Source organism: Watersipora subatra, chromosome 1 (assembly GCF_963576615.1).
Source record: "Watersipora subatra chromosome 1, tzWatSuba1.1, whole genome shotgun sequence".
Taxonomy (NCBI): domain Eukaryota; kingdom Metazoa; phylum Bryozoa; class Gymnolaemata; order Cheilostomatida; family Watersiporidae; genus Watersipora; species Watersipora subatra.
The window spans coordinates 31,661,793-31,674,325 of record NC_088708.1 but is presented as its reverse complement, the minus strand read 5'-3'; the positions used below and the strand labels follow the sequence as shown (position 1 = coordinate 31,674,325).

At 33.0% G+C, this 12,533-nt stretch overlaps 1 protein-coding gene across 1 annotated transcript in view; it reads left to right on the top strand.

Annotated features, from left to right (window-relative positions):
* LOC137386464 (ubiquitin carboxyl-terminal hydrolase CYLD-like) overlaps positions 1–12,533 on the top strand; it is a 72,402-nt gene that overhangs the window by 49,250 nt on the left and 10,619 nt on the right. The window contains exons 16-18 of the mRNA XM_068072840.1: positions 2,979–3,369; positions 6,290–6,692; positions 7,425–7,583. Coding sequence (XP_067928941.1) covers positions 2,979–3,369; positions 6,290–6,692; positions 7,425–7,583 — 953 coding nt within the window. The remainder of the gene's footprint in view (positions 1–2,978; positions 3,370–6,289; positions 6,693–7,424; positions 7,584–12,533) is intronic.

The window sequence follows — 12,533 nt, the reverse complement described above, 5'->3', positions numbered from 1 at the left end:
CGCATATGTATTTATCATAAAGCTCCCAAACATTCGCTTCGCTCGTGTTTGGTTGTGGGATAAATGCCACTGTGGATGCAAAATGGTATTATATTGTCAAGCTGTTTAGAAGACATTAGACTAGTTTTTACAATGATAATTCGCAGTTATTTGTCGATGGGTGTTGCTGGTGAGCAGCGTCTGCTGGTGGGCAGAGTCTGCAGGTGCTTACAATATGCAAGGTGGGTAGAGTCTGAAGGTGGTTAGAATTGGCAGGTGGGCAGAGTCTGAAGATGGGTAGGGCCTGCAGATGGGCAGAGTCTGCAGGTGGGCAGAGTATGCAGGTTGGCAGAGTCTGAAGGTGGGCAGAGTCTGCAGCTGATTGTATTTTCTTTAAAATTTGCAAATGTGATAATTTATTAAAGATCAGTCTGTATGGTATTTCTGTTCAATAAAATGTGAAAAAATTAAGAATCTGATACTATAAAGTTTTGTCAGAAATAAGGAAGTTAAGCCTGCTTAGCATTGCGAGGAATAAATGCTGGCTGGTACATTCTACTTCAGACAAAGATTCTACTATTTCTAGTGGGAACATAAATTTATGTTAGGTGTAGTTTTTATTATATAGTATTTGTGTTTTATTATATAGTATTTGTATTTTGTTATATAGTATTTGTATTTTATTATATAGTATTTGTATTTTATTATATATTATTTGTATTTTATTATAGTATTTGTGTTTTAAATACTCTGCCTAGTAAATTAGTATGCATCTCATCACTTTTATATTCTTTCCCTTTGGTGTAGCAGTCACAGATTTGATGAATGTAGCGAATATCTAGTTGGCTTTGTCAACTTTGAGTAATAAACTCTACAAGTATGTAGATGGCCCTTTAGTAGATGATTTACCAGTTCTGTACATAAGTACACAAGTACATTGCTTTCGTGTATTAAAAACAATAATGTTCGGAAGGGGTTTGTTGCTTGCAGGACTAGTTTCCACAAGTTCCACAAATATATCATATTCAATGGTGTTTTGTCCATATTTGTATTGACACAAAGTTCACTTGGCAATGGAGTTGAAGTCTTGGCTGAAAACGGGAAGTTCTATGTTTTTTTAGAAAATCATTGTATCAATTTCGCCATTTCAGATCAAATCCGGTTTGTGTTGTAATTTTTTTGACACCAAATTTCACTAGTCCTGTAGTCTTTCTAGTGCACTAGTCCTTCTAGTTCACTAGTCCACTAGATGTTTTGAAGAATTTTCTGGTGAGATATTGTGAAGAAAGAGATGTGATTCTTTAGGATGGTCCAATTTTCAAACAGCAGCCAAACAAAAAATATTTGTACAAACAAACTTTAATTTTTTCTAACTCAAAAGTAGTTTGTCTAACCCTATTATAGTCCCACGACCAAACAAGAGCGAATCGATTAATTGGGAGATTTATGATAAATGCACATGTGCACACAACTCCCAAAAAATTATCAGTTAACGGCCGTCACCAAACCCTTGTAACAAAATCCTATCAACAAATTTAACTATTTTTCAGTAAAGTCGTTTAAGTATAATAATGATACAAAACGCATATAAACCTATTTAAATATGTTACCAAGCCTTTGAAAGGTTACCGCAAATTCCTAAAACTAACCCATCTGATCGGATTATACACAAATAGACAGATTGATTTGGACGAAAATCGCCACAAAACGCTTGAAAAGCTTGGTTTAATAAAAGTTAAGACCGAAAATTGAAACGCCGAGCGACAGAGAATAGAACGATAAAGTCGTGCGCATTTCACGAAAAAATAACGTGCACATTTCACCAGTCTATAGCATTGTCGAAGGTTTCTGTAATTAACGTGGGAGTACTGAAATCGTTTCATTTTTGCCGATTTCAAAGTAACTGACATTTTAGACTCTTGAGTACTTCGGTATTCTAACTGATGTACAACGCAGTGTAAGTAAAGGAAATGAAGATGATATTGTTTTCTAACGATTCTTATGATATTTTAAGATTATGAGATTATACTTATGAGATTATAAAAACTATGACGTTTTTAAATGTAAACAAAATTGTGTATTGGTTTTATATTATTACTATATTAATAATATTGGTTATTATAATAATATCAGTGCATTTTACTTCTAATATTGGCCAATATTGCATTTCTCCTATTGCTGGGGGAGAGATATAAACATATAATCTTTTCCTTTCATTATTGCTATTTGTTGTATATAATAACACCCACACCCAGTACATTACAGCTACCATTGCAGTTATCCTATTGCACTGCAGTGCCATTTGACTGCTAATATTGCATTTCTCAACCATCAGTACCCTTTCTTTTTTTCCAATATCTCTTTTCGTGGGCTGTATGGCAGTGGAATTTCTAGTATTATTTTCTCCATTGCCTTGGTTGTGCGTCGGAGCTCCTTGCAACTTTCGCTTATTGAGGATCACTGTAGTTTAAATTAACTCAATTTACACTATGTTTTTTATTATCTCAATATTTTATTTTCAATTGTTACCAGTTTTTGTACTTACTTAACCGTAGTGATTTGAGAAATTTTAAACGATGTATGTTAGAAATTATGTCGCATGTCAAGATAATGTATGCACAAATTTCATGGCAAATATCGAAAGATTGTATGCCGAGGTGATCATCAGCCGGGGTTTGACTGCTTATTAAGTACATGTATGCTAATATATGTATATCATCACCTAGTTACTGATTATAATTATGGATGTATGCTAATATCATGTACTGTATTTGTTTTAATTTTCCAATGCGTAGATATGTTAATCTCATAGTTAAGCAGTATATTTTAATTTATATGCCTATTTATTGGTCTTTTTTTAAACTCATAGTGATATGTGTTTTTGGAAAATAAACGTAAATGAGTGTTACATGTAATTAAAACTGTTTTCAAGTTTTTCTTGCTGGATGGTTATATGCTAATGTTAAATCGCCTCTGCTTTTTCTCGCTTTACTCTCAAGGACCCTCCGCGCTCAAGGTCTGGAGATGTCTCACGTCAATTAAGAGATGATCCAGAATTATCTATGAAGCATACTCGAGGAAGCTTGTCACGCCAGCACTCAGACGGATATAGAAGAAGTGAAGATGCACCCCCAAAAAGCCAAAATTTTCGAGAGTCTGTATCTCTACAGTATAAAAATCTGAAATCTGAGCTGGCTGGTCATACGACGACTAAAACACAGCCTGTTTCCTTGGATCAGCAACATCTTTCTAGTGGAGAACGGAATGCTCGTGAGGCTTCACCTGTTAGGGAATCTGTGAGGGGGATGGGGAGACAAAATGATGACCAACCGTTGTCTGTGTATGAGGATCATTTCTCTACCTACAATAAGAAGGATGTGCGCGGACACGGTGAGTTCCAATCGTCAATATAACACTACAATGTCTATGAGTGAAACTTTTTTATGTAGGTAAATATCTTAATCTTCAATCACCTTATTGGATATCTATATATAGGTAAATATTTTAGCCTTTCAGTCACCTAATTGGATATCTATATGTATTTACATTGTAAATATCTTAGCCTTTCACTCACCTAACTGGATACCTCCATGTAGGTAAATGTCTTAGCCTTTCTATCACCTTATTGGACATCGCTTTTATAATGAAAACCTATGTTCGTTTTCATAATGGAAAATGAGTAGACGCGAATATAATGGTAACCTCCTTTACCGTAACTTTCACTTAGCATGATTAATTTATCTAAAGTCTGCTTTGTGTTACGTAAAAATTCTATACAATGTAAAGCGCCAAGTTGGTCAATTCTCAAATATGGTTTGGATAAGCAGAATCTCATAGTTGGCCTTAAAAATATTGTTTTCACTCATGTCACATTTGCAAGAGAAAACAACTTATACTCTATTATATGTACTAGTACTCTAGTAGTCTAGTGTACCGAGATAGATTATCAGGAGTACCAATAAAGTCCAGTGTACCGAGATAGATTGTCAGGAGTACCAATAAAGTCTAGTGTACCGAGATAGATTTTCAGGAGTACCAATGACGTCTAGTGTGCCGAGATAGATTTTCAGGAGTACCAATGACGTCTAGTGTGCCGAGATAGATTGTCAGGAGTACCAATAAAGCAAAGAGAATAAGTAGTTGTATAATTATTCAAAAATACCATTGGATGGTCGACTGGCGCAGGTGGTAAAGTGTCAGTCTATGAAGCTAAATGTCATGAGTTGGAGTCTCGTTGAAAACGTTCTTTCATCCTTGCATCTAAGCCTGACTTCGGAAACATAGAAGAACAGACAGACACCGCTCTGATGATAGCAAGGATATATTTTTGTTTTACTTTGTTTCAAACTTACTTTTTTTCGTTGCCGCGTAGGAAAAAAGTATAAAAGGATTCAAATTGATATTGAAGGTTTGCACTCTCCTTAACATAATGTAAAATTACTGTAATCATGGACTCTAAACCAAGTGTATGTGATAGACAAAAAGAGAAAAGTTATCGATACAAACCAACAAAACCACAATTACGGTACATTCGATAAATTGACAAGTCAAGTTTAGTTTTTTTTCTGAAGGGCTAAAGGGGTGAGTCTGGGAAAATCTTAAAAAGGATTAGGCAGTTTACATGTATGTTATTGTTTGTGTAGCGTAAAATCCCTATAACATAAACTTACCCGATATGAATTATTTACGTTTTACAGTCTATTGTACTAGCGTCTGGGATGCTGGTGGGTCTACAGGTAGTTGCATTATCATCATAGACTGGGTAATATATTCATTTTCATTCCAAGTTTCAATCACTTTATTGGATATTTCTATGTAGGTAAATATCTCAGCCTTTCAATCACCTTATTGGATATCTATATGTAGGTATATACCTTAACCTTTCAATCACCTTATTGGATATCTATATGTAGGTAAATATCTTAGCCTTTCAATCACTTTATTGGATATCTATATGTAGGTAAATATCTTAGCCTTTCAATCACCTTATTGGATATCTATATGTAGGTATATACCTTAACCTTTCAATCACCTTATTGGATATCTATATGTAGGTAAATATCTTAGCCTTTCAATCACTTTATTGGATATCTATATGTAGGTAAATATCTTAGCCTTTCAATCACCTTATTGGATATCTATATGTAGGTATATACCTTAACCTTTCAATCACCTTATTGGATATCTATATGTAGGTAAATATCTTAGCCTTTCAATCACTTTATTGGATATCTATATGTAGGTAAATATCTTAGCCTTTCAATCACCTTATTGGATATCTATATGTAGGTAAATATCTTAGCCTTTCAATCACCTTATTGGATATCTATATGTAGGTATATACCTTAACCTTTCAATCACCTTATTGGATATTTATATGTAGGTAAATATCTTAGCCTTTCAATCACCTTATTGGATATCTATATGTAGGTAAATATTTTAGCCTACACATTATGACAAGAGGGCAACGGTGCATCTTAGGTCGGTACAACGCATGCGCAACGCGCATACAAGGCACTTACAACGCCCAAACATTGTGGATACAACGCGCATACACTATATCATCACAACGCACATACAACGGGCAATAGAAAATAGAAAATAAATAGAATACTTGGTGCGATGTTTTAAAGCTGTTTTATTAACAGACTATAAATAGAATATTGAATGATAATATAATATTTTTACTACTATTATTATCATTACACATTAATATTATTAATAATATTGATGTGTTAACAGTGTCACGTTGTGGCGCACGCGTTGTTAATTACTTGTGTCGGTGTTGTATCCACTTGTATGTGCGTTGCGCATGCATTGCATGCGGGATGTACCGACCTAAGATGCACCATAACCGATAAGAGCCTTGTTTGGACAGGCTTGCCCTTCTATCATTTCTTTTTAAATACAGATTAGCAAAGCGAGGATGTTCCATAAGCTTTGATTACTATAACCATGGTTCACTATAGCCATGGTTCACTATAGCCATGATTCACTATAGCCATGGCTCACTATAGCCATGATTGACTATAGCCATGGTTCACTATAGCCATGGTTCACTATAGCCATAGTTCACTATAGCCATGGTTCACTATAGCCATACTTCACTATAGCCATGATTCTCTATAGCCATGGTTCACTATAGCCATAGTTCTCTATAGCCATAGTTCACTATAGCCATGATTCTCTATAGCCATGATTCATTGATTGTTCAAGTTGTAGAGTTATTTTCCGAATTCTAATTAGCATCTAATGAAGTCTTTAGAGAAATCGTTGCTTCTGTTTTGCTACTATTAATATATTTGCCCAGACTGGCCTTTTGAGGAACCCAACGAACAGATGTTACTGAAAGGAATGGTACTCAAGCGAGATGACAACACTTATTATACTACCATCACTCCTGTGGAACGATCACAAAAAGATTTAGTAGAAGACAAAGAACTTGGAGAGCTATTGCACGAGGTAGTTGACGAGTATGTTTTGCCACCAACACATCCTTATCAGTATAGTGACAGATGGAAGGGGGTTCAAGGTGACCTCAATTCCTGCTATATGGATGCCTGTATTTTTGCAATGTTTTCTTACTTGACAATCTTCGACAACATACTCTTCCCCAGTGACAAGCAGAATGATAAAAAAGAAGATGACGACTTCCGAAGGACAGAGAGCATACGGGAGGTTTTACGAACTCGCATAGTTGCGCCCCTTAGAAAGTGAGTAATGTAGCGAGTCAATTTTTGATCGTAAAATGAACTGTTTTACAGTAGCATTGTGTTTAAAGTGTATGAATATGTTTGAGTACGAAATCACCTTATTGGATATCTATATGTAGGTAAATACCTTAACCTTTCAATCACCTTATTGGATATCTATATGTAGGTAAATATCTTAGCCTTTCAATCACCTTATTGGATATCTACATTGTATATGTAGGTAAATATCTTAGCCTTTCAATCACTTTATTGGATATTTCTATGTAGGTAAATATCTCAGCCTTTCAATCACCTTATTGGATATCTATATGTAGGTAAATATTTTAGCCTTTCAATCACCTTATTGGATATCTATATGTAGGTAAATATCTTAGCCTTTCAATCACCTTATTGGATATCTATATGTAGGTAAATATTTTAGCCTTTCAATCACCTTATTGGATATCTATATGTAGGTAAATATCTTAGTCTTTCAATCACTTTATTGGATATTTCTATGTAGGTAAATATCTCAGCCTTTCAATCACCTTATTGGATATCTATATGTAGGTATATACCTTAACCTTTCAATCACCTTATTGGATATCTATATGTAGGTATATACCTTAACCTTTCAATCACCTTATTGAATATCTATATGTAGGTAAATATCTTAGCCTTTCAATCACTTTATTGGATATCTATATGTAGGTAAATATCTTAGCCTTTTAATAAATATCAATCAAACATCAGGTATGGCCTGGCTCAAAAGAAGGGAATGCATGAATTGAGAAAGCTGTTAGCAGAATGGGGACTTGTCAAGGGACTTACTGAAGATGAAAAGGATCCTGAGGAGTTTTTGAACCTCCTCTTGGTGAATACATTTGTAACACCTTCACCCATCGTCCTTAGGTATGACTGCTGTGTTATACCCTTGTACTCAGGTACAACTGTTGTGTCATCTCCTTGATCTGACGTATGACCGTTAGGTGGTTTCCTTGTCCTCAGGTAGGACTGCTGTGTTGTTTCCTTGTCCTTGAGTATGACTGATGTGTGATCTCATCATCTTCAGGTATGACTGCTTGCTGTGTGACCTCCATGTCCTCGAGTATGACTGATGTGTGACCTCATCATCTTCAGATTTGTATGACTGCTTGCTGTGTGACCTCCATGTCCTCGATTATGACTGTTGTATGACCTCCTTGCTCTCAGGTACAATTGCTGTGTGACCTCTTGTATTCGGGTAATATACTTGAGGATGATGTGTGATCACATCATCCTCAAGTATATTTTTTACATAGCAGCATTTATCTCAAAAAAGTCTGTCCTGAGCTTATATGGCGAATACCTGTTTTCACATATGAGATGGTTTTTTGAACACCACAAATCTTTTTCCCTTATCTTTTAAAAAACCTACAGTTATGATGTAAAACAGAAAATGGATAAAATAGAGCTGTTCGATGTCTACCTGCACTATGCATTTAATTTCAGAGTTGTTTTCTCCTGAAAACCGAATGAAACCGAATCTTCATTTGTTACTTCGGTTTACTCATATGGGCATTATGAACCGCATCGAACCGAGATTTGTATATTTACTAATAAATAGAAAACTTATAATTAATATTTGCAAAAAATGTTCAAGTAATTGTGTCATTTTAAATTATATTAATATTAATTAACCAATACGATTTGAAAAAATGTTATCCTCTTTAAAATTTAATGAATCAACATCAAACTAATTAATTTAAAAGCATTTGAATTAATATAAATAAAAAAATTACAATATCCTCAGGACAAATACAATCAATAAAGATTAATACCATAATAAGATATTACAAATATGAGTCTCTTAACTACAAAACATCACATGAGTTAATTTGGCAAGAGTCAAGACTACTGCTACAATTTGGATGGAAAAAACTCTAAACACATTTGCTGACCGATCGATGCTTTCACGAAACTTTGTTTAGGAAACTGCTGCGTGGGCATGCACCAACACTGAATCGAATCGTGATGTAAAATTTGGTTCATACGCAGTTGTCTTCTCTTTCTGAATCGATAAACCGAGAGAGAATAACTATCAAAAAACCGAATGCACTGGAATCATTATCCAGCACTAAGATAAAATGGTGTTTCGAGGTCGGTTTTGGGGTGTTGTTGTACCGACTTGCTTAGAATTGCATGACCAGACGGTGACTGATAATTATTTTAGCAATCTCTCTTTTTATATGCTTGTTTTTATATTTTGCTTCTATTATGTGTGTTTCTTTTACTATTGCCAAAAATTTATATGGTTGCAAACTGCTTTAAATGAACAGTGTGACAACCAATTTCATATTTATCAGTAGAATTTTGGCATTTGAAAAGTATTTGAACATGATTTGATTAATTTCATTTTGTGATCAATGTTAAACTGTTGAACCATGGTAGAATATTAACAAAGGAGTATGATCAGTGTTGAACTGTTGAATCAAGGTAGAATACTAACAAAGAAGTATGATCAATGCTAAACTATTGAACCAAGGTAGAATACTAACAAAGAAGTATGATCAATGTTAAACTGTTGAACCAAAGTAGAGTATTAACAAAGAAGTATGATCAATGTTAAATTGTTGAACCAAGGTAGAATATTAACTAAGAAGTGTGATCAATGTTAAACTGTTAAACCAAGGTAGAATATTAACAAAGAAGTATGATCAATGTTAAACTATTGAACCAAGGTAGAATACTAACAAAGAAGTATGATCAATGTTAAACTGTTGAACCAAGGTAGAATACTAACAAAGAAGTATGATCAATATTAAACTGTTGAACCAAGGTAGAATACTAACATAGAAGTATGATCAATGTTAAACTATTGAACCAAGGTAGAATACTAACAAAGAAGTGTGATCAATGCTATACTATTGAACCAAGGTAGAGTACAAACAAAGAAATAAGATCAGTGTTAAACTGTTGAACCAAGGTAGAATACTAATAAAGAAGTGTGATCAATGTTAAACTATTGAACCAAGGTAGAATACTAACAAAGAAGTATGATCAATGTTAAACTATTGAACCAAGGTAGAATACTAATAAAGAAGTATGATCAATATTAAACTGTTGAACCAAGGTAGAATACTAATAAAAAAGTATGATCAATGCTAAACTGTTGAACCAAGGTAGAATAATAACAACGAAGTATGATCAATGTTAAACTATTGAACCAAAGTAGAATACTAACAAAGAAGTATGATCAATGTTAAACTATTGAACCAAGGTAGAATACTAATAAAAAAGTATGATCAATGCTAAACTGTTGAACCAAGGTAGAATAATAACAAAGAAATAAGATCAGTGTTAAACTATTGAACCAAGGTAGAATACTAACAAAGAAGTATGATCAATGCTAAACTGTTAAACCAAGGTAGAATAATAACAAAGAAATAAGATCAGTGTTAAACTGTTGAACCAAGGTAGAATACTAATAAAAAAGTATGATCAATGCTAAACTGTTAAACCAAGGTAGAATAATAACAAAGAAGTATGATCAATGTTAAACTGTTGAACCAAGGTAGAATACTAATAAAGAAGTATGATCAATGTTAAACTATTGAACCAAGGTAGAATACTAACAAAGAAGTATGATCAATGTTAAACTATTGAACCAAGGTAGAGTATTAACAAAGAAGTAAGATCAATGCTGAACTATTGAACCAAGGTAGAGTGCTAACAAAGAAGTATGATCAATATTAAACTGTTAAACCAATGAAGAATACTAACAAAGAAGTATGATCATTATTAAATTATATAACCAAGGTAGAATACTAACAAAGAAGTATGATCAATATTAAACTGTTGAACCAAGGTAGAACACTAACAAAGAAGTATGATCAATGTTAAACTATTGAACCAAGGTAGAATACTAACAAAGAAGTGTGATCAATGCTAAACTATTGAACCAAGGTAGAGTACTAACAAAGAAATAAGATCAGTGTTAAACTATTGAACCAAGGTAGAATACTAACAAAGAAGTATGACCAATATTAAACTGTTGAACCAAGGTAGAATACTAACAAAGAAGTATGATCAATGTTAAACTATTGAACCAAGGTAGAATACTAACAAAGAAGTATGATCAATGTTAAACTATTGAACCAAGGTAGAATACTAACTAAGAAGTGTGATCAATGTTAAACTATTGAACCAAGGTAGAATACTAATAAAGAAGTATGATCAATATTAAACTGTTGAACCAAGGTAGAATACTAACAAAGAAGTATGATCAATGTTAAACTGTTGGACCAAGGTAGAATACTAATAAAGAAGTATGATCAATGTTAAACTATTGAACCAAGGTAGAATACTAACAAAGAAGTATGATCAATGTTAAACTGTTGAACCAAGGTAGAATACTAACAAAGAAGTATGATCAATGTTAAACTGTTGAACCAAGGTAGAATACTAACAAAGAAGTATGATCAATATTAAACTATTGAACCAAGGTAGAATACTAACAAAGAAGTATGATCAGTGTTAAACTGTTGAACCAAGGTAGAATACTAATAAAGAAGTATGATCAATGTTTAAACTATTGAACCAAGGTAGAATACTAACAAAGAAGTATGATCAATGTTAAACTATTGAACCAAGGTAGAATACTAACAAAGAAGTATGATCAATGTTAAACTGTTGAACCAAGGTAGAATACTAACAAAGAAGTATGATCAATGTTAAACTATTGAACCAAGGTAGAATACTAACAAAGAAGTATGATCAATGTTAAACTATTGAACCAAGGTAGAGTACTAACAAAGAAGTATGATCAAAATAAAACTATTGAACCAAGGTAGAGTATTAACAAAGAAATATGATCAGTGTTAAACTGTTGAACCAAGGTAGAATACTAATAAAGAAGTATGATCAATGTTAAACTATTGAACCAAGGTAGAATACTAACAAAGAAGTATGATCAATGTTAAACTGTTGAACCAAGGTAGAATACTAACAAAGAAGTATGATCAATGTTAAACTGTTGAACCAAGGTAGAATACTAATAAAGAAGTATGATCAATGCTAAACTATTTAACCAAGGTAGAATACTAACAAAGAAGTATGATCAGTATTAAACTGTTGAACCAAGGTAGAATACTAACAAAGAAGTATGATCAATATTAAACTATCGAACCAAGGTAGAATACTAACAAAGAAGTATGATCAATATTAAACTGTTGAACCTAGGTAGAATACTAACAAAGAAGTATGATCAATGTTAAACTATTGAACCAAGGTAGAATACTAACAAAGAAGTATGATCAATATTAAACTGTTGAATCAAGGTAGGATACCAACAAAGAAGTATGATCAATATTAAACTATATAACCAAGGTAGAATACTAACAAAGAAGTATGATCAATATTAAACTGTTGAACCAAGGTAGAATACTAACAAAGAAGTATGATCAATGTGAAACTATTGAACCAAGGTAGAATACTAACAAAGAAGTGTGATCAATATTAAACTGTTGAACCAAGGTAGAATACTAACAAAGAAGTATGATCAATATTAAACTGTTGAACCAAGGTAGAATACTAATAAAGAAGTAAGATCAGTGTTAAACTGTTGAACCAAGGTAGAATACTAACAAAGAAGTAAGATCAATGTTAAACTATTGAACCAAGGTAGAATACTAACAAAGAAGTATGATCAATATTAAACTGTTGAACCAAGGTAGAATACTAACAAAGAACTATGATCAATATTAAACTGTTGAACCAAGGTAGAATACTAACAAAGAAGTATGATCAATGTTAAACTATTGAACCAAGGTAGAATACTAACAAAGAAGTGTGATCAATATTAAACTGTTGAACCAAGGTAGA